Below are 23842 nucleotides of genomic sequence, written 5' to 3'. Positions count from 1 at the left end.
CCAAACAAAAGTGTTACTAAAAAGTGGATGATGAACAGGTTCCGTGCCTTCTGCCATCTTTTGGAGCAGCATTTAATTGTTCTGCTGGCGTTTTCAAAGCAGTGAGAGGAATTGCATCATTTCCCGTGGCACATCTGATGAGCTCTTACGGCACACTAATGTGCCAGCAGACAGTAGTTGGGAATGACTGCACTAATGAAGATTATTGACGAAAAAGGAAGTAAAAGTATGATGAGTTGTAAGTTAGTCGACTTCAGACCCAAGGTGTTAACGACCCCTTTTGAACTCTAATTTCCCGCGAGTGGCCACTCGGCGTCTCCCTGAGGGCAAAGTCGATCAGAGCCAGCTGAACGTCCTTACTCATCGATCTGTGGCCACGCATGCGCTCGCACATCCCAACGCACACGCGTGAGCTCACCTGAGGCTCAGCCCAATGCATGATTTACGGCACGTAGGCCATTGTCTCTCCTTTCATCATATTTCTTTCTCCGCGCTCATGTGTGTTTGGACAGCCCCATGTAAGATGATAGGACACAATCAGTTCACAAGCTCCACTGTGCTCACTGGTGATGACGACAGGCCCTCCCCCTCCACACACACACACTTGTGTCCTGCTTCATTATTGATTGGGGTATTTTGTGTGCAGATATAATCCCACAGATTTGCTTTGTACCTCAACAACTACGTATACCTGCTCACAATAGCTCCCGTTTCCTGTTGCACTTTATAATTAGGCCGCTTTGTCGACAGTGGGAATGTAAGAGCAACTGGTGCGGGACTGACCTTCCCATTGACTTTGTTCTCATCTTCCTTTTTTGCTGGCAAATGCACACGCTCTACCAAAAAGTGAAGCAGTTAAATGACAACTCTAAATTGCCCGTAGGTGTGAGTGTGAATGGTTGTTCATTCACACTCACAAGAGAATAACTTTTTTTAATGTTTCGTTTTTTGTGTCTCCTTAGGAAAAGTCATTACATTTCAGAGTGAAGGAATTACATTTGGCACATTTTTATTTCTGCCAAATGCCAAGAAGAGTCAAATTTGACACAAACAGTATGTACAGATTCAACTGGACATTAAATTATGTAGCATGAAGACAATATTTTGTTTATAGTGGTCTGCATGTGAATATTAGCCATGGGCAAACCTTAACGTTGAAGTATTAGTCTTTGAACCCCGGTCCCCAGAACCATGCCGGCCACTTTTCAGTCATAAAGTTTAACTGAGAGAACAGTAAAACCCAAACACAATGAGCAGGAGGATTCGGTAAAGCTGGAGCCAGCCCACCAACCTCCCACCAGCTCGCCGACGAGCAGGTTTTCACCTATTGCGGGTTGGTCTGCAATGTATTACCTGCCACGAACGAGGGTTGGCTGTAGTTTACAAATGTGGTAATTCACACAATGGAGAGCGCAGAGAAGGATCCTTGCTAGTGGCAAAACGCACCGAATATCTAAGACTCTGAACCTGACCTTAACGACATTTTCGCTCCCTTTCAATCTCAGTTGCATTTTCCTAATCCTGGATGGATTAAGTAAACATGCAACAAATTCAGCGTAAACAGCTATTCATCAGATTGACTTTGTGTTGGAAAGTAGTCCAAGTACAAGATCGCTCCAATCGCTGTGAGAACGGAGGTTCTTTATTGGTTACTGCCTGATCGTCTGGGACAGAATCCAATTACAGGTTGGGCACATGGCAGATGCGGACTAAATCTCGAAACACGCAAGGATCACCGTCTGAATCAACAGCAAATATGAAATGTGAGAATGTCCAATGTTCTGAGAGCATTCTTCCTATTTATATAGGAAGCAATAATGACACCGTCTCACATTGGCTACCTCTTTAGGGTTCGAATGGTGCTGGGCCGGACTCACCTGGGTTTATCACAGATTTTGCTTGATATGGGAATGACTGAAAACACTCAAATATATGTAGCTGAACAGCACAATTTAAAAGATGAGGAATGCACAGAGGCCAAACCGTGAGAGGACTTCACTAAATCTTTTAATCCCGTTTAAACTTGTTTGTATAATCTTGAATGTGTGTCCACTGGGAACATGGGGCTGCCTTCTGAGACAGCTGCTTTAATCTGATTTGTTTTATTCTTCCTCATTCTGAAAACCAAATGAAATTCCACATATGAGCGGTCTCGTGTTTCACGTAGTACATCACACACATTTGTGCGAATCGCTGTCTAATGGTCCCGCATCTTATCAGACGGGCTATTGGCGTGGGCTTGCTGGTCAACCTTATTAGGCAAGATGTTGAGGATTCTGTGTTTTATCAACACGTGCAAAGACAGATACGCACACAGTGTCAGTGTGACTATCAAGCTTTAGAGAAGGCAGATGTGTCACATGACCACATGATGCGCTCAGTTTTTTGTTATCTTATCTTCTATGGTATGTTTGTCTTGGGGTGGGCAAAACGTTTTGCTCAGGGACCATACGTTTGATTTGTAAAATAGAAAAGCCAAGCCCATCATAGGTGAGGAAGAATAAGTGAAAATGTGTATGGAAAAAAGTTCAAGTTTTAAAAATATTCATTCTCATTTAAAAAAAATAAAATACAAAACGAAAATGTATGTGTATTATTATTTTCTTTTTACAAAAAAATATATTATTTACAATAAAATAATTTGCCAATTATTTAATTTGACTAAAATCAATTAATAAAAAAAAAAATCAACTCATACATTTTTAAGGAAAGCAGAAAAGGAAAAGGAAAATAAACAAATTCATGCAACAAATATCGTTGTGCGTGGCGTGTGGGCAATATATTTCCGACCCCTGGTCTAGCTTCTGTGGAGGAAATGAAGCAGGAGAGATTTCAAGCATAGGCTGCAGACCAGAGTCCAGTGTGCCTCCTCGCAAGAACAACATTAGCTAGAATGAGTGCTGCTGGATACACATGAATACACAGGAAAATCTCTCATCCCACTGGTCTTAATTACCGTAATTTCTCGTGTATAATGTGCAGACAATTGTCAAAAGTCAATAGTGCGCATTATACATGTGTATAGGGGCAAATGGGAAACAAATGTTCACATTTTATAAATGTATGCTGCCATCTAGTGGTTAGGGAAAAAGCTGTACACTTTCATTCCAAAATGCCACCGCCACCTAGTGGTTATAAAAAAAATCGAGCCTCCACTTTCATTTCAAAACGACAGAGGTACGTATGACTGCATATATGTACAGTTGTGCTCATAAGTTTACATACCCTTGCAGAATTTGTGAAATGTTTTTTTTTTTTAATATGACTGATGACTGAACAACAGCCATTAATTTATTTATGGTTATGTTTTGTTTAATGATAATGCTTTTCTGAAATGCTTCATCATTTAATTTGAATCCCATTGAAATAAAAATGTCACCTGGTCCTTCATGTTTTCTTTAAAGAATTGAACCCAGTTTCCAAATTCTGCCTGGGTAATCAAACATATGAGCACAACTGATTCTGAACTGTGTTTTCTAATTTACTAAATAAAAGCAGGGCTGTGAATTTCAAAATAAGAGCAAGTAAATGAAAAAAAAAAGGATTACGTGTTCAAATAAATAAATACTTCAGAATAATTCTTTGTAAAAAACTAACAAAATAAAGTTATTTCATGTTTTGATCATATGGGTAGAAGCAAAATCATGCATTATAGATAGGTAGAAGGGTTTTCCAGAATTTTGAGGTCAACTTTGGGGGTGCCCATTATACACGAGAAATTACGGTAATGTACTCCTTAAATTGGCTAATAGGGGGACAACTAGGGACAAATGGCTCCATGGACACAGGGAACACAACGCAATAACAATGCACAAACAAAGAGACAAGGATAAAAGCCAAGTGCATTACAGAAAGACATGTCGAAATCCAATGTCTGCAACAATGCGCAACGGGTTCCCTTATTGCTGCATCTCCCTGAAATATGACAGCTGGCTGGAACTTTTTTAAAGAAAGAAATCTGAATACGCCTTTAAGGTGGCTGTCTCCCCACACAAAAGGTGGGACCAGAAGAAAGTCATTGCATGTATTTAAAACTTAAAATCGAGTAGCAGGGAACACATATCAAAAGTATACAACCCTGAAGAATGCCTGAATGTTGTGATGTAAACAATATTTTCGAACTTTTGGATGTGTGGAACAAATTCAAACAATTAAATTGGAAAGAGTCATTTCAATCCTCTGGGGAAGAATTGCAAACCAAATGAATAAACAGCAAAGCACGATGTGATAGTGATTGAGTTGAGCTCGGATGTGAGAAAGATCTTTGGCCTGTGATCCCTACCGGATAGCCTTGTGTTTTCTTCTGGCACCACTTCAGTAGAGCATTCCTCTTAGATCCCCCATACTCCCGCGCGAGTGCAGCCAAGGGGTCCGTACTTTCCACACCGTCACGAGGGAAACACAAACCACAAGTACACAACACAGTGAGAAAGGGACAGATGGTGTGAGAAGCGATAAGTCTATTGATCATACAGTTAATACTCGCCGACAGTGTATTGGTCTCTGCTGTGGCAACGGCAGAAAAATTAACAAATAACATGAAACAATGATTCCAAACACACACACACACACAGTACATGAACTGTGCTTTAGACGACACGAATCTTGTTCCCAAGGTCATCTCGGTGGTGTTTGTGTTGTAGCTGGGGCCATGGGAAGACCAAGACGTCCGGTCATTGCTCTCAAAGTGGTAAACACGTCACTGCCACTTGGCTGTTAAATTCATTAGTTCTCCCTTTGAGGCGCCGCTTAGCATTGCAAATTTTGCAGAGCTCCACGTGCACGCATTCATCACCGGTGAACAGTATGAGTTGCATAATCGCCCAAGCACCAGACTAAAAACAGTAATAACACACTGCTGTTTGGAAAGTCTCAAATAAGGAACTACAACAACAACATTATCCAAGTGAAAGCACAAGTGGGAGTTTGAATCTTGCTGAAAATGAATTTGACATGTATGATATTTAACATGACACCGCTCAGGCGGGTTCATCAACGGCAACAGTACGATTGTGGAACTGAGCGTGTGTCGACCCTGAGGGATGCCAAAGTAGAAGTCTTCCACAGAGGGCTTTTCAAAACTCAAACACTAATACTAATTAGATTTCAATGTCTATTTGCATAGACAAAGTCAACAGCCGGTCATCCACCTTCAATGTTACCAGGTGCAGTTGCGCATCCAGCAAAAACAAAAGGACAGCTCTGAACGTTTATGAGGGGACTGTCTGAGCTTGCGAAAAGGACAGCTGCCAGTGTCAATTGAATTAGTTGTGGTGCCTCTCTAATAAACAAACATTAAATCCACTTTACAAAGTACATACACAACAATGATTCACGAAGCAACAAGTCAACATTTTTTTATGTTGTTTCTACGATTTGTGTCGACATTTTGTGCATTTTACCTCCAACTAACGGAAATACAACCTATAAAGACCAAATTATCCATTTACTCTTCTTAATTGATAAATGAGGAGTTGAACTAGACACCTTAGTTCCCCACGAATCTCAATTCCTCGTTTTAACGAGACCTTTTGCATGCTTTCAAGTTTGCGGAAACCGCTTGGGGAAGGCCCTTTTCAATTCCATCATGAAAGAGTCTGGCATGGACTATATTGCACAGGACCCTGACCCCAACCCCATCACACATCCTTGGGATGAAGTAGAAGAGAGATAGTGAGCCAGCAGGCCCTCTCTCAGGTCTAATTTCTGTGACATCATACTTTAAATGGAGGAGACTATAACCTAAAATCTTGTAGAAAATCATCATGTACTGCAGGTGCACCTGTAGACCACAATGCGTGTTTTGCTGTGCAGCTGCCTGCCAGAAATACTGTACTAGACAAGAACCGTGGCCCACCTGAACATGCTGTTGGCCTGGTTGCAGCTAAAAGACGACGTGCGGCTTCTCAGGGAAGCGGGACTTTTGAATATAGACTCCAGGGATGGACTCTTCCTCATCAGGATGTTAGGTTTTGCATCTTCCCCACAACCTGAAAACCTTCCTGGGGAATCTGAGGACGTAGAGATCAGACATGCATGATAATGTACAGGATTTCATAACGTTTGACTGATACAGTATGTGTATCAGACAGACATATAAAACAAAAACCGAAAAGTGCCTATTGAAGGGGTGAATGGGAATAACCCGTCCCATACAGCATACATCTAGATTCATAAGTAGCCCAAAGCTATCCGAGGATATCCGATCTGAGGACGTCTGGGTTATACCACCGAGGCTACTGCAGAGTCAGTATGAACAACGTGGAGTCAGTGGTCGCATGTGTCAAGTAATGATGGAAGAAGTAGCAACATGTGATATTATCATACAATACAGATTAGTAAGCGCATTTGCTCCCTTGGCCCAAAATCATAAAGCCACCCTCAGAAAGGTTGGAAATCATTTTGTTTGTCAAGGTGCATCTGACCTTTTCGTCTTGCTACAATGCCTGTCTTATGTTGCCTCCACCTATTTGTGTTCAATTGCACTTATATGTGGAATATGTCTGTCCGAATGCTGTAAATAAGGATAATAATACATTAAAAAGTGATTCACATCAACTGCAGTACATACTGTGAGGATGAACAAAGTCTCCGTGACTGATTCTTTTTTCCAACAACTCTGACAAGGGCTTTATGTACGACTGCCTCTGTAAGAAATAAAAACAGAGCATCCATCAAATAATGATTGAGGACGGCTCAGCGTTGTATTAAAGTCAGCTAAAGGTCAGCACTGCCGAAGGGACGAACATGCAGAAATAATATCCAGTCACGTGCCGCTACCCCCTGGCCGTGCACGCTCCTGCCAAAGCGTCTGGAGCTACGTTGTCCTGTGCTAACCTGGATCGGCGAGACCGCGGCGGCAGGTGCTGTGCGCATCGGGATTCCGCTGAGCAGACTTCTCGGTGAGCTGTGGATTTGAACTGTGAGGCCTGGTCCATCTGAGAGACATAAAAGCAGCATCATACATTGAATCATGTCTCGGAAGTCTATTTACTGCACTCTTTTTTTACAAAGAAGACCGAATGCGCCTGGTTTTACCTTGCGCAGCAGTTACATCCCAAGACCAGCAGTTGTATGTAAAACTTGATAAAAGCAACATTTGAAGCAACAGTCTAACCCCAATAATGTCTTGTGGTAGATAAATAGTAAAGAGAGGGATGAGTCACACGTATCTATTCAGTCGATTCCCTTCATTTCGGAGTGTTTCTCTTGGCTGCGCTGCTGCCAATGCATGTACGTGTAGCTGTGTGCGGATGTTAGATGTTGCATCCAATCACTTTTCAGCCTCGATTGTGCTAACATGTCAATCTATTCCGCCAATGTGACTTCATCGAAATCAGGAATGGGGCTGTTTCTTCAACCAATCCAATTTCAAATTCACCCCAGAGGGACCCTCAAGACGGGCATCATTTATCTGTCCTCTGATTGGCTGGTCAGACAAGCCAAATTCAACAAGCAAAACACGTCTGTAGTGATCTGCACACATTTATACATTTGATCATCAACAGTTCTAGTGACTATGTAGTTTTTATTCATGTTTTGTCATTTGATTAGATACTGTAAATATTGATTGTGAACGGCACCAGGTGATGTACGTGGCATGCTGTTATATTATACTGCATTTTTCCCAATGTGATAGTGATGGTATTAACAGGTGGATTAAGTCTGGTAAGTCTCCACTGAAGCCTCAAGGTACCAAACGCACCACCCGTCACTCGACAGACTAAATGTCATTCATCCAAAAGAATTTTCAAGAACACTGAGAATAACTTGACTGAGGTCAGTTCAGGTCATACTAAACAATCCGCTTGCAAAAAAATCTATCGGGACATTGATGCTCAAGTACCAACGCTGTGTTGTCCACAAAGGATGCGCTGGTGTTGTGGTATGGTGTGGCTGAGTGTGCGTGTCATGGAACTCACTCTGTCCACCGGTAAGCCTTTCGGGTGACTTAACGAGGGACTTGGCGGTAGCTCCGGGCGCCTTACTGGCATCACCGTTGGCGTCAGTAGGCGGGCCTGGGATCACAGCGCCCCACTTACGACTGCCGTCACGAGCGGACTTGTCTAAATCATCACCTTGAGACCTGACAGACACAATGAACATTGTACAGTGAGTGGCTCATGTTGTCAAACTGGCTCCTCCGGCTCCATTTTCAACTTACAAACTAGTTGAAAGGAACAAAGTAGTTAATGAAAAATTTCCATGGTCATTAACATTGGACTCCAAAAATTGTAGGCTAACAGAGACACAAAAGCACATATCTACTGGCATAAGAACATTTATTTGTTCATGTTACGAATGACAAACATAAATGACATTTTTTACACACGCGTGTATGCAGTCTGTGGTCGTCTTCACGTATGGCTTTACCAAAGACAAAGTGAGGACATGAGGATTTGCTTTTACCGCTGCCAAACAGGTGATCTTTTGTTGTGTTGCTATTAGTTTTATTAGCAACAAATGAACCTCACATTTCTTTACAGAATGCATGACTTTAGCATTTAAAAAAAAAAAAAGGCACAACAAAAACAATTGCATGTAGAACAATGTTTTTTGTTTGTTTGTTTGTTTTTAACCAAAGACAATTATTACAAGTGGAAAAATAACAGGACCCCAAGTCGAACCTGAGATCGCGTAACCATGTGGCCCTCCATGGGTACGATTTGGCTCATATAAGACAAACCTTTGACAGGTGACATCTCTTTCAATTCATTGTCCTAATTCACAATATGGATGACTAATGTAGCACAGTCATAATGGTCTTGCTGATTGATAGTGAACATACAACAAGAAAACAATACATTTATGCTTAAAGACAGTAGAAATAACTGAGATTTGTTTGTTTCTGTATTTTTGTTTTTGTTTTTTTGCAAATCTATTCCAATTTAGGCAACAGCCAATTCTGGTTGTTTCAGTGACAAATATTTTTCAACAAGTTGAACAATCCAGAATGAGCACATACTGGACATAGGCAGACACGGGTCAAATATACACTATCCACAATGGCGTCAGCGGCTCACCATACGGTGTTACATAGAGCCATCTATTGGCAAAATAGGGCATTGTATTCTTTTAGACACAACGGAGAGACACAACACATTACACCTCATTCGCCAACCGTTCTGAAGTGCACATTTGTTCTAAGTTGAGTCCAAAGTGTACACAAAAGATTAATAATACATTGGAGAAAAAAAAACTCACATAATCAACGGTGTCACGATTGAGCAAAAGTAATCGTTCACTGAATTTCACTGTAATATCAACGTGGAGGATTTACAACACCATTATATCGTCATCTTTATAATAACTGTTTACATTTACCAACTCTTCATTAATCCTATTTGGATCTTTGAATGATTCTAAAAAAAAAATAAAAAAAAAAAAAAAAAAAAAAAAGATCCTTCTTAGATTGGTGAATCCGGCCCGTTGTTTTTCATCCGTTTGACCATCATTATTTATCTACACCGATGGTCCACAACCTGAGTTAAAAAAAAAACTAAGAGTGAAAAAGAAAATACTAATATTTGTTAAATGTGCAATCCTCAGTCCAACAGCTCATTTGTCACGGTAATATAGTTTCTATAATAATGTATAGTTTTTTCTGGTAAAGTGGTTGAGAACCACAAACAGTGTGTGACGACAGACAGGTGCAGTGAGCGGTTCAGAAGATGAGTAAATTCAAATGGGAAAGCCATTTTTGCACACTCAGCTTCAAAAGGCACACATAACTTTGCAGTCTAAGAAAGTATCAAATATATTTAACAAATAATGTAACACACGTCACAAAAGAAAAAGACACACATACAGTACATTCAATGAAAAAAATAATAAATAAATACAATATCATCAAAATGACATAGGCCCGTACATTTTAAAGACGTAAAAAATGTAAACCACAATATTTATGATGCAAAAGACGAGCATACGCGATCTGCATTGATGCTTGTTGATCAGCATGTTTCATTTCTAAGCCATAACTCGGGTGCATCAATCTTGCCGAAATGAACATCGCTAGTGTCCTTCGACTGCTGTCTTGGTATCAAAGGTTGCTCCAGGGACAATTCTGACAACAGAAAGAAAGACAGGGATCAACAAATATTTTACTTTCGGCCTCGAATGGGTACTTTGACAGAAAAACTACAGACCTTAAGAGTTCTGATGTCCATTTTTAAAATCAAGCCGTAACCAGAAGTGTACTACATGCATGAATCATTAGGTCATTAATCAAACCTACAATGTCCACTGATAAAGACGCTATACTGTAATACTGTATAACTACAATTGAGACAGAAATTGCCTGAAATTTGAACTAATGGAAAAACTCGGGCCTACTCGAACAACCAACAGCAGGTGGCACAAGAGACATTCGTTTGACGAGAACCAGGCAAAGCAATGCAACAAAATAAATAAATACATGAGGTCGTCCTGCAGGTGCCGCTAGCCAATGTAGGGAAGGATGGGAGTCAAACGAGCTGAAGGCGAGAAACAACAAGACAAAGACAGGGAGGTGAGATGAGAGCAGCATCAGCAGCAGCAGCAGCAGCAGCAGGCCAGCAGAGGCAGGCGAGCAGGGCAGGGAACTCACCTGGACTTTACAAAAGACATCTTTGCGAGGCATCACAGGGTGCTGCTGGACGCGGGGGACCGGACGCAGCGCAACAGCTAATCTCGGGGATAGTTGGCCCATTTAGCTGGGGTTTACAACTAGTGATCGAAATCTCTTTCTAAAGACGATACGAAATGTCACGCGACTGTTAGGCATGTGAGATGACGCTGATCATTCTTGCAGACATGGATGAAGGAGTGGTTTAATGGCTTACAGAACGACAGGACACACAGATCAACGCGTCCCCACAGCAGCGGGTGTAAGCACAGATCGCCAAAGAAATCATTGAAAGAGGTACGATGACGATAGGGGTGAGTGTTAAAGCCTTGGTTTCGTGACGGTTACAGTATGTTATCGGGACAAAAGCCGACGTGCACCTTTAAATATAACAAGCGCACCGCTGAACAACGACGGAACCGTTAAATCTTGAATGGATTCAGTCCGAGTTAAATGTAAATTGCAGTAGTGTTGGGTCATCAGTGCATATGCGGAATGCGCATATGCCACTACAGCTGCATTCTCAGCTAGTGACGAGAACGAGACAAAAGAAAGGATGGTTGTGGATAGTGAGGTCTGAGTGTCTTTGTGTAAAGGAGGGAAGCAGTTTAAAAGAAGTATAAAACGTAGAATCAGATAAATCCCAGGAACCAAACTCTGAAATCTTTTCATCAAGATAAGAGCGTTACAATGTTTGTAATACTTCTATTTATCTGTAAAATATGACATTATATAGGCATTTGGCACTGCTCTCGCAGGTGTGCCATGAAAACAAACGGACATGGCTTGAAGGCTGGAGAGGGCTGTGAGATGGGAATATCGTACCTGACACCTCGCAGGGCCTCCAGGTCTAAGGAAAGCTCGGCATTGCGATCCTGCTCCTCCTGCAGCTGCCGTCTGAGTGTACGCAGCTCCTGTTGCGCTTCCACCTTGATGTCATTGGCGACCACCACTGCCGTCTGGAGATCGGCCTGAAACCGACGCCACTCATCTTTTTCCTCCTGCAAAAAAGCAAACAAACGTTAAAGACACGGCTGTCATGGGAAGATGTGCACACAGAAGGCTTTGTTCACGGCGCCAATACACAACTGTGCTTTAAAGTGGAAAGTAGAGCGAGGAGCTATGTGACAGAGGCAGCAGGAGAGCAGTTAAAAGAGCACATAACAGACAAGTGAGAGTCGTGTCCCCAAACACTCTTACCTTCACCTGCCTACTAAAAACCTTCAGTTGTCGTTCTGCTTCAAATTTCTGCTCTTCTATGTTTTTAACAAAATCTGCAATGACAAATGAAAGGTCATTGACAACCACTTCTCCAAGTCTCAGATTTGCCATCCAGTGGCTAGTTAGTGCCGGCATTCGTCAGTGAATAGCGCAGGGGAGTTTAGTCAATGAAATTAAAGCACAACGAAAAGAGCAATGCGTGATAACAGACGGCGGGGATATACAGCAGTATAGCCAAAGTCGAAGAATCTACATACTACTGGGCAGAGAGTGATGGTACACATCTTCATTTGCATTCTGTCCACCCAAAGAGATCAGGAAGCACTTTAACTAATCCATATAAATATCAACATTCAAATATAAAGCATGGGCTCATTTCAACAGCTATCCACAAATACAGCTAACATTATAAGGCAATGAAGAGCAAGACCTGAATGAAATATAAAGTTATATAAAGAACTTACTCTCCAAGTCGAGGACTGCTTGATTCGTATGGAGGTTGATGGCCCGCTGCTGCTCCACTTGGTCCTCCAGTTCAAAGATGGTCTCCTTCATGTCCTTCACTTGTTTCTCGGCCAGGATGCCCGCCTCTTCCAAGGCGCTCACCCGTCTGGTGAGCTCCTCCTCCCTCATCTCCGCTCTTTCCTGGACCTGCTGGCCTTTGGCCTCCACCTGTGCATGCATTTCTGAATTTAGCATCTGAAGATGGGTACTGTCAATTAGTACTATATATTAAAATTACAGTTTTCCAAGAAGAGATTAGATTAGTTAGATTAGTAGACAGTGCACAGCTGGCAGAAAAACGTGTAGAAAACAAAACAAACAAATACTGGAACTCACTATAACTTTTTTAACTTCACTTTTAAACTTTTTTTCTAAATGTAATAACTCATTACAGTACCCTGCAAAAGTGTGAGTTTTTTGGGTTGAGCGAGTATATAATAAACCTTAAATAAAAGAAAGTCATATAGACAGAGCAACCATGCTCAAAGTCCCTGACTGTTTACAAATGTAGAGCCTCCCCCCCCCCCCACCCCCCCAATAAAAAATAGACTGAACATTACAGCTACAGAGCCTCTATACGTCTTAAACTCTCTCTCTATTTTGTTCCCATTCAGAAATTGCTCAGTCATGTGCTGATGGATCACCCTACTGTTGACACTGCAGTCACAGCCCACTGGTGATGGCATCGCATGGATGGAAGTGTCAACAAAGTCTCCAAAGAATTAAGCTATATCCAAGTACTATTCATTAAGGGGCATATTCTCCCATTCTTGCCTAAGTCTGTTTGCTTACGCAGCAAAGAGGCGTGACTCATTGAAGTCTGAGGGTGGCTGTAATTTCCGGATTGTGGAGTTTTCCTGAGACGTGAATAGCATAGAAATCCATTTGGAAAATATGTCTGTTAAATAAATTGTACAAAGTTAACATTTATTTGCTGGCTTGCATTGGTATTGTGGACGATTTTGATGGTTGCTTGCTGACCGTGGGGTAGAGGAAGATGTCTCGCCCTCCAGAAAATAACTCAGCAAGAATCAACAGGAAAGGGCACCTTGACCAAGGACACATAGCCAGGTGTTAATCTCATATCTTCACATTGACTCCCTCCCCTTAGTATGATATGTCTTGGACCTTAGATACCTCCCTATTTGAAATAAATACAGGAGCAACGGGGGAGATTGTTTAGAGCGTGGTAGGAGACTGTAACTGAACAATCTCCCACACGTCCTCCTCATGAGCAAAAAGAAACCAGTGTCTTCATTCCTTTGTGTCTATTTTTATAGGTGTTGAGCGAGATAGATCCAACAATGTCACTTGTGGGCATGTCATTGCCTCATTCCTGATGACATGCCCACTGCTTACATTCCTAAGAAATACTGTGCTCATGACTGAAGGCATTGGCACCTGTGATAAGCCGTCACCTGCAAATTTCATGTTTTGATTTTTTACATTAGTGTCACTAAACAAGCTAGTGGAGCACACGCGTTGACTCCTCCTCACCTCAATTCAGCATTCACCGCCCTCCCAGGACAAGGAGGTCACAAATAATTACTGTACAGTATATTCAATAAAACATACATTCTGTGGTGATCTTGTCCCGCCCTTAACTGGTGTAAAATTGTGAACATCCCTAGAAATGCTGATCAGTCCTTTGGCGTACTTGTGCTGCCATCCCCCACACGTATTTGTTTGGCCATCCTGTTGTCATAAAAATTCATTTCTTTTATAAACAACTTTTAAGTGAATGTTGGTGGTAAAAACTGAAGAAGGAAATTTGTTGACAGAGGCACTTTGAATACGTTCGATAGCTTTGCGGGAGTCTCTTTCACGTAGTATTGCGTTTATTGTAACTGCCTCCAAACTTCAAATGTCATATGATGTTTCACCTCTATGGGGCGCTGGACTTACTGCAGCCTCCAAAGTGCGAAGGAACAAAGGTGCTTAAGTCGACGGCAGAATGCACGCTTGCCCAGCTTTGACAGAGAACGCCTAAATTCCAGCGTTGCTCCACCCGGAGTGCGTAGCTGGCACGAGGGTGCGTCAATGACCTACTTAAGTGGTGGGGAGAATCTGCGCAGCCAGAGAAGGGCGGAGCTGCGCGCATTTTCTGACTTTAGTACATGGGAGAATATGCCCCTAATGGCTTAATCTTACACAGGAAATACATCAATTGAATCCAATGGAAAATCCCAATTGTAATTTCAATTCTAGGTGATAAAAATGCGCCCACATACCTCGGACATGCTGGCTTGTACGTGCTCAGTCTCATCTTGGGCCTGCAGCAGGTCCTGCCTCAGTTCTGTCAACTCCTGCTCAAGTCGGTCTCTCTCAGCGTGGGCTGTCTTGAGGAGGCTCTGCAGCTCAGTACTATCGCTGGCACTCTGCATGGCCTTCAGCTCACACACCTTTTGCCTCTCAATGTCCACCTGTGCCTTCAGCCTACTATTTTCCACTCTGAGACAGTCAACTGTAGCTCTCTGCTCTTCTGCTGACTGTGCGGCTTCACCCCTGGCTTCCAGCTCCCGGTTCAGTTGGCCATGCAGCCTATCCATCTCTTCTCGGAGGCCACGCACCTGGCTCTGGGCGTCCTGGTGCTCCTCCTCGAGAGCTCGTAGGCTGCTTGTTAACTGCTGCTGGATGTTAACCAGCTTCTCCCGTTCAAAGCGTGAGCTCTCAACTAGCTCAGTGTACCTTTGCTCTAGTTCAACAAGTCGAGGACCTTGGCTCCTGAACTCATCCTCCCTCTGGGCCTGAGCCTGGGTCTGCTCCTGAAGTCGGCTAACCAATGCCTCATTCTTCTGGGAGAGCAGCTCTAAACATTCTCTCTGCTGCTGGAGTGAGGTCTGGAGAAGGCGCTTCTCTTCAGCCAGACGCTCATTCTCAGTCGTCAGTTCTTGCACCACTTGCTGCTGGTCAGAAAGCTCCTGCAGAGTGGCCTGTAGCTCCTCGGCAGTGCTGTGGTGGTTTTCCTCCATTTTGTGGATCTGTTCCGTTAGGCTCCGTACAGACACATCATGCCCACCCGCAGTGGCTTCACTACTGACATTGCTGCTTATGGATTCTGAACGCGGGATCTTTTCAAACTCTGATGAGTCAGATGAAGGTGACTCCTTGACAAAGCTGGAGGAGACAGACTTTGTAATGAGGCCGGCCGTTGGGCCGGTCTCTAACAGTAGGCCATTCCGAGGTTTAGGAGGGCTACCAGACAATGGTAAGGTCTCAAAAGAAAGAAGTCTTCTCTTTAGCACTTGGTTCTCTTCTCTGAGGTTTGCAAGCTCTCTCTGAAACTTTGCATTCTTTTCCCTCAGCTCCTGAACGACCACAAGAGCCTCAGGGAGCTTTCCCTCTTCTGTCTGTTCTGCAGACAGAGCTTGAGGTGATGCTGAAACAGGTGATGGTAATGGGGAAGAAGTGGAGGCTTTACCTCTGCAACGTTGCAACTCCATGCGGAGATTGCTGATCTCCAAGTCTTTAGCCTTGGCTTCAGCTAACAGCTCTTTAACCTGACATTCCAGGAGGCCCCTTTCCTGGCCTTCTGCTTCTCCACGACATTTAGTTGAACTTCGTGTTTGCTTTGCCAGGGTAGAGAGACTGGAAGTGCTGGCACTTGAAACAATCCTTTTAGAGGATGAGCTCCTCAACTGGTCCCTCAAGGAGATGCGGTCCCTTGTTATTGAAGATGGGATTTCTCTTGGGGCCGGGATGCCAGATTTCTTAGTTCCGTGACAACCTGTGACACACACCAAAGTGACTGAGATAACTTTACAAATCCATCCACCCATCCATCCATTCTCTACACCGTTGATCCTGGAGCCTATCCCAGCTTACTTTGGGCGAAATGCAGACTACACCCTTAACTGGTCGCCAGTCAGTGGCAGGGCACATACAGAGACAGACAACCAGTCAGACTCCCATTCACGCCGTCAACTGAACTGAACCCACGCTTCCTGCACCGAAGTCAGGCGAATGTGCCACTCCACCATCCGTGACTTAACTTTCAAAATCCAAAATGGGCAACTCATTTGTAGCTCCCCAGACCATATAGTCACTTCCAAAGTCAAAACTAAGCACAAGGGTGTTGGGGAGGGGGGGAAAGTATGCAGCAGGTTACAATAAATAACTGCAAATAAGACGCATGTATATATTGCCGAATTAAAATGTCATACATTGCGATCGGAACACATTTGTTAGTCAAGCTTTAAGTTTACTACGGATCAAGCATGTTTGGAAAACGGTGAAATGACTCAGCAAAGACACATTTACAAACATTTGTTTACATCACTAACTGAATACAAAATGGGTCACATTCTGACACTCCTATTAGTCCGTTGGTTTCGTTTCAGCATCATGTGCCCTATTCAGACATTGTTTGCGGTTTGGACAATAGAGCATCTGCTTGGCATTGTCTCACTGTTGCTCTGTGCTCATTCATCATTACAGCAGCGCGTTACTGTGACATTTCAAAAAGCCTTAATGTGGGTCACAAGCACAAGCCTATTCCAGACTAGTATTTTATTGTACATTTTCAGATCATCAACAAACACTGACGCAGATCAGGGTGACTTGGTTCAACGATGGCGAGTTGTCCCTTGGCATATACGGTAGTTAATTCATGCATTAAACAACAATGCTCTCACATGCATCGTCAAACCCACATTGCGTAGCCAAGAAAGACTATATCGGAGAAAGGACCGACAGAGTAAAGCATCAAACGCACACATACAACTCCAATCTGGACTTACAAATGTCCTAGTTTGGAGAGAAAATACTCAAACATCTCCGTTTGTTTTAAAGGAGCCTGCCATTAATTTAGCACACTGCACAGATTATACATTACCGAACGAACTGTGGCAGAAGCTGCCGAGACTGTTTTACATTTCCAGCACGTACGGCTGGCTTTGAGAGAATGAAGGGTTCTTTCAGTAGAGCTTTAGAGACATTACGTTGTGAGGAATTAAATAATTGTTTGGCGTTTGAAAGAACTACAACATGGGACGGAAGAGCATAAAGCACACATCACCAAATGCCAAGCAGATTATTTTTGCAACTGTACACTTCTTAGAACGGAGTCACTTTATCTATGATAACATAAATCAATGATTGACACAAAGAGGACAACATGCAACACTTTGTCATACAAATATACATAAGAGATTTTAATATATCGCTTTTCCATTCATCCATTTTTTTGTACCACTTCTCCGCACGAGGGTCGCAGGCGTGCCGGAGCCTATCCCAGCTATCTTCGGGCGAGAGGCGGGGTACACCCCGAACTGGTCGCCAGCCAATCGCAGGGCACGTAGAAACAAACAAGCATTCGCACACACATTCACACCTTAGGGCAATTTAGAGTCTTCAATCAACCTACCACGCATGTTTTTTTTTTTAGATGTGGGAGGAAAGCGGAGTGCCCGGAGAAAAGCCACGCAGGCACGGGGAGAACACACAAAGTCCACACAGGCGGGGCCGGGATTCGAATCCCGGTCCTCAGAACTTGGAGGCAGATGTGCTCACCAGTCGCCCACCGCTTGTATATATTATAAATGCGTGTTTACAATGCACTGACACATCATGCAGATACATCTCACATCAGATTTTAACGTCATACGTGTTACACAGACTTCACGGTTCACGCACAATCGCTGTTCCAAACTCAAGCTACCGTGGATAGCATAGAGGTTATGAGGACACCAAAGATAAAATATACATAATCTTCAGTAATGTTAATGTATAATGCAGAAGGTTTGTATGCCAAGATGTGTTTCACCAAACAAAAATTTGGTTAAGCATTTGCTTGCTTCCACATAGGTCAGTATAGGTCCAGGCCATTTACCCACCACAGAGAAACATTAAATCTCTGAAACGGCCAATTAAATGGCTCAAGGAGGGGCTTTCCCCCTGTCGTTGTAAATAAATCTGAAGACGACTAAATTCTAAAGTTTGAACTGACAATTTTCATTTACACTGCCTATACTGGTAAAATACTGGCTTTCAAAAGGTCAAAGCATCTCTTGCTTTGTCCATTTAAGGGGCCTTTCAGTTGAATACTCCACAAAATAAATGTAATTACAAACCCCTATTCCAATGAAGTTGGGATGTTGCGTAAAACGTAAATAAAAACAGAATACAATAATTTGCAAATCCTTTTCAACCTATATTCAATTGAATACACTATGAACAGAAGATATGTCTCTCATTCTCTCATTTTGAATTTGATGTCTGCAACATGTTCCAATAAAGCTGGGACAAGGGCAACAAAAGACTGGGAAAGTCGAGGAATGCTCCAAAATACCTGGAACATTCCACAGGTGAATAGGTTATTTGTAAACAGGTGGGTGCCATGATTGGGTATAAAAGGATCATCCACGAAAGGCTCAGTTGTTCACAAGCAAGGATGGGGTCGGGTTCACCGCTTTGTGAAAAACTGCATGAACAAATAGTCTCACAGTTTAAGGACGTTTCTCAATGTACAATTGCAAGAAATTTAGGTATTTCATCATCTACAGTCCACATCATCAAAAGATTCAGAGAATCTGAAGAAATCTCTGCACGTAAGCGGCAAAGCCGAAACCCAACATTGAATGCCCGTGACTTTCGATCACTCAGGCGGCACTGCATTAAAAAACGACATCACTCTGTAAAGATATTGCCATGTGGGCTCAGAAACACTTCAGAAAACCATTGTCAGTTAACACGGTTTGTCGCTACATCTATAAATGCCAGTTAAAACTCTACCATGCAAAGAGACAAAACCCAGAAACGACGCAATCTTCTTTGGGCCCTGAGCTCATCTGAGATGGACTGACACAAAGTGCAAAAGTGTTCTGGGGTCTGACGAGTTCTTATTTGAAATTGTTTTGGAATTCAATCCTCCGGGCCAAATTGTTTTTGGAAATTGTGGACGTCGTGTCCTCCCGGCCAAAGAGGAAAAGGACCAACCGAATTGTTATCACCGCAAAGTTCAAAAGCCAGCATCTGCGATGGTATGGGGTGTGTTAGTGCCCATGGTATGGGTAACTTGCACATCTGTGAAGGCACCATTAATGCTGAAAGGTACATACAGGTTTTGGAGAAACATATGCTGCCATCCAAGCAACATCTTTTTCATGGACGCCCCTGCTTATTTCAGCAAGACAATGCCAAAGCACATTCTGCACGTCTTACAACAGCGTAACTTATTGAGTGTTGTTAAAAGGAAAGGTGATGTCACACAGTGGCAAATATCCCCTTGTGTCAGCTTTTTTTTGGGAACATTGCAGGCATCAAATTCGAAATGAGTGAATATTTGCAAAAACAAACTATAAAGTTTTATCAGTTTAAACATTACATATCTTGTCTTTGATTAGCAAATCATTGTATTCTGTTTTTATTTACATTTTACTTCATTGGAATTGGGGTTGATATTTAGGAGTACAGGACACTGTTGATACAGCAAAAGAAAACATAGGAAATTAGTGACAATTAAATTATGTAAAGTAGGCAATGTTAATTCAAAGGCATTCATCCTTGAAAAACACATTACCGTAATGTATTGTGTAGGCTTTTTTCCTTATAATGAAGATAAGCTTTCCAATCACAGTTGAAGCTTTGAGGCTGGACGCAGTCCAAAAACCTCCAGTTAACTGCAGCCTGCTAGCCTACATGCCAGCCTGGAGGTGGAGGGCAATATGCTCCAAGTCTTTCATTTCCAGAACAGGAGGGTCATGGGTGAAGAGTCACCATGAATTAATGACTACAGGCTGCTAAGTGTCAGCCAGTTGGTACCTCAAGTGCGTTCATTATCACCATCATACACAAACCCATCTGGAAGAATGCATTTGCATTGTCTGTCTTTTTTGTCCCAGAAAGTATGGTGAGCATTTTTTTCCAATCAGAGGGAAACTGTGAGGAAAGACTATAAAAGGCAGTCAGTGTTTTTGGGCTTTCCTTTTGTCTGAGTGACAAGACCCTGAAATGGGTCAACAGGCGCCTATCAGTCAGACAATGAGACCCACGGGCATTTCTGTCGTCTGACGAGAATCAAAAGATTCCAAAGAAGCTCTGGAACGAGGCTGCATGACACACTGACCGAGCACAGATGAGTCAGGATGGTTAAATGAAATGCAAAGATCAAATGACTGGCACTTACAATTTTTGGGTGAGAAATCATGACAAAGTCTACTCATAAAATGTGCAGTAATTAATAAATATTTATTCAAGTTTACAAGGAAGCTTAAATAAAAACGTTACCAGTAAAAAATAAAACTCCCTTCTGAGGTCTTGTTACACCACACAACTGCGTGATGATAACATAGTCAGCAGTTGGTATATCTGTACTGTAGGCGATCAATTGGGGCTCCTACTGAGGGAACAACTTTGCTATTAAAAAGGACAGTAGCATTTTTGACGTTTGACTTCTCACAGGTATTAAACTGTTTGTTTTGTAGCACAAAGGGAAGTACAGCAGGAGAACTGGAAAAGTTCATGCGTTTTGCTTCGCTCATCACTTTGAACAACTCATGCTATAACTGGGTGGTATACTGGCAGGGCCGTGATGGGATGGGAAGAAGCTTGTCTGAATAATTATTCCTATCGATGTCTTATTCATTACTTTATATAGTAGCTTTACAGGAAATAGGGTGCATTAACAACAGTATTTCGGAGTGTGAAAATTTATACGTAGGGTTGTTGTTACAAAAATGGTGTTGAGGACAGACGGTCATTGTTGCTTACACAAACTGTACAAGCCACAGCACTGATTTATGTGAAGTCTTTATCCTGGCCAGAGTTTTCCAAAAGACAAGATTTTAGGGATTAAAACCTACATTTGCATACAGATGAAAGGGCAAAGCTAATTAAAAAAAAATAATAATAAAAAAAGATCTGTGTTTACTGTGCCAAAGGACCAGTGGGGCAACTTCCTCAGTGCCCAAGCTATCACATGTTGGTCAAAGTTGCTTCCTTTTAAAAGGGAGATTTTTCCCCCCCCTTCAATTTACTCGAAATGACGCAAAAACTTGGAACCCATTGGAAACTTGCTCTCTGTTCTACCAGTCCGACAAAGCAAATCCAATTCGTTAACAGATGTAAAAGACTGCTTATTTTGCCCCACCAAGAGACGAACATCCAGTGTTACCCTACCAAACCTTGTCCTGAGATCCTACTAATAAATGTGTCAACGGGAGGCCAATGGAAATGTCAAAATGGAAATGATTTTAGAACTTCTGGGAAGAGGACAGACGTCAGCGTACATCTGGAGGGAGGAGACACCGAATGCAGACAGAGAATAAACACAATGCCTTCCCATTTCTCACAGGCACATTATTGTTCTCTGCTTTAGTTTCAAACCCATGATTGGGAATTTAAAAAAAAAACAATTTTCCCCAAAAAAAAATATGATAAAGTCTCCAGGAAGAGAGCGAAAAGCATGAAGTACTGTGTGCAGGAAATCAGTCCTTATCAGTGAACAATGAACTTACATTAATTTTACAACCCCAATTCCAATGAAGTTGGGACGTTGTGTTAAACTTAAATAAAAACAGAATACAATGATTTGCAAATCATGTTCAACCTATATTTAATTGAATACACTACAAAGACAAGATATTTAATGTTCAAACTGATCAACTTGATTGTTTTTAGCAAATAATCATTAACTTAGAATTCTATGGCTGCAACACGTTCCAAAATAGGTTGGACAGGTGCCAAAAAAGAGTGAGAAAGTTGAGGAATGCTCATCAAACACCTGTTTGGAACATCCCACAGGTGAACAGGCTCAATGGGAACAGGTGGGTGCCATGACTGGGTAGAAAAAGAGCTTCCCTGAATTGTTCAGTCATTCACAAGCAAAGATGGGGCGAGGTTCACCTCTTTGTGAACAAGTGCGTGAGAAAATAGTCCAACAGTTTAAGGACAATGTTCCTCAACGTACAATTGCAAGGAATTTAGGGATTTCATCATCTATGGTCCAGAATATCATCAAAAGATTCAGAGAATCTGGAGAAATCACTGCATGTAAGCGGCAAGGCCGAAAACCAACATTGAATGACCGTGACCTTCGATCCCTCAGGCGGCACTGCATCAAAAACTGACATCAATGTGTAAAGGATATCACCCCATGGGCTCAGGAACACTTCCGAAAACCAATGTCAGTAAATACAGTTCGGCGCTACATCTGTAAGTGCAACTTGAAACTCTACTTTGCGAAACAAAAGCCATTTATCAACAAAACCCAGAAACGCCGCCGGCTTCTCTGGGCCCGAGCTCATCTAAGATGGACTGACGCAAAGTGGAAAAGTGTTCTGTGGTCCGACGAGTCCACATTTCAAATTGTTTTTGGAAATTGTGGACGTCGTGTCCTCCGGGCCAAAGAGGAAAAGAACCATCTGGACCGTTATGGACGGTCCAGATGGTTCTTCAAAAGCCAGCATCTGTGATGGTATGGGGCTGTGTTAGTGCCAATGGCATGCGTAACTTGCACATCTGTGAAGGCACCATTAATGCTGAAGGGTACATACAGGTTTTGGAGAAACATATGCTGCCATCCAAGTAACATCTTTTTCATGGACGCCCCTGCTTATTTCAGCAAGACAATGCCAAAGCACATTCTGCACGTGTTACAACAGCGTGGCTTCGTAGTAAAAGAGTGCGGGTACTAGACTGGCCTGCCTGCAGTCCAGACCTGTCTCCCATGGAAAATGTGTGGCGCATTATGAAGCGTAAAATACGACAATGGAGACCCTGGACTGTTGAACGGCTGAAGCTGTACATCGAGCAAGAAAGAAAGAATTCCACCTACAAAGCTTCAACAATTAGTGTCCTCAATTCCCAAACGTTTATTGAATGTTGTTCAAAGAAAAGGTGATGTAACACAGTGGTAAACATGACCGTGTCCCAGTTTTTGGGGAACGTGTTGCACCCATACAATTCTAACTTCATGATTATTTGCTAAAAACAATCAAGTTGATCAGTTTGAACATTAAATATCTTGTCTTTGTAGTGTTTTCAATTAAATATAGGTTGAACGGGATTTCCAAATCATTGTATTCCGTTTTTATTTAACACAACGTCCCAACTTCATTGGAATTGGGGTTGTATTTGTAAAATAATCTCAGAAAAGTTCCTCAAATACACAATTAGAATGTAATTTCAGACATTTAATACACAGAGCCCATTTTCATGAAAACATCTCAGCACAATAAGTCTGATGCACTGTCGCTAAATTTGGTACGGTCAGAATAAAACAAAACAATGACATTCCAATGACAACATAATGAAATTCTTGACTGGTAGTGATCCCTATCCCTAACCCAACAAAGAAAACAGCATACTTTGAAATATTACAGCTCTCATCAAGCATCCGATCACAAGTGTGTGAAATTTCCATTTTTGTCCATGCGAAAGTCAGGACAATCGAATTGAACTTACTTGACAGATATGTTTGAAACTTTTCTCCCCCCACCCCCCGCCTCACATGGGTACAACAGACTGAATAACAGCCCTGAAAATAGACACACTGTTATTGGACTATAATTT

The 23842-nt window shown here is 42.3% G+C and overlaps 1 protein-coding gene across 6 annotated transcripts in view; it reads right to left on the bottom strand.

Moving 5' to 3' along the window:
• specc1 (sperm antigen with calponin homology and coiled-coil domains 1) overlaps window positions 1-23842 on the bottom strand; it is a 52701-nt gene that overhangs the window by 11433 nt on the left and 17426 nt on the right. For 4 of the 6 annotated variants that reach the window (XM_061752543.1, XM_061752544.1, XM_061752542.1 and 1 more), the window contains 9 exons: window positions 14563-16058; window positions 12292-12499; window positions 11807-11880; window positions 11432-11607; window positions 7923-8086; window positions 6838-6938; window positions 6572-6647; window positions 5858-6011; window positions 4283-4376 (listed from right to left, as the gene is read on the bottom strand). In XM_061752543.1, the coding sequence (XP_061608527.1) occupies window positions 4283-4376; window positions 5858-6011; window positions 6572-6647; window positions 6838-6938; window positions 7923-8086; window positions 11432-11607; window positions 11807-11880; window positions 12292-12499; window positions 14563-16058 (2543 nt within the window). Of the gene's footprint in view, window positions 1-4282; window positions 6012-6571; window positions 6648-6837; window positions 6939-7922; window positions 8087-11431; window positions 11608-11806; window positions 11881-12291; window positions 12500-14562; window positions 16059-23842 lie in introns of those variants that run through there. The other 2 variants (XR_009785244.1, XM_061752547.1) reach the window with 2 other exon arrangements.

This window comes from Phyllopteryx taeniolatus, chromosome 17 (genome assembly GCF_024500385.1).
Source record: "Phyllopteryx taeniolatus isolate TA_2022b chromosome 17, UOR_Ptae_1.2, whole genome shotgun sequence".
Classification (NCBI taxonomy): domain Eukaryota; kingdom Metazoa; phylum Chordata; class Actinopteri; order Syngnathiformes; family Syngnathidae; genus Phyllopteryx; species Phyllopteryx taeniolatus.
Note: the sequence above shows the minus strand (reverse complement) of the source record. Positions and strands in the feature narration are given on the sequence as shown.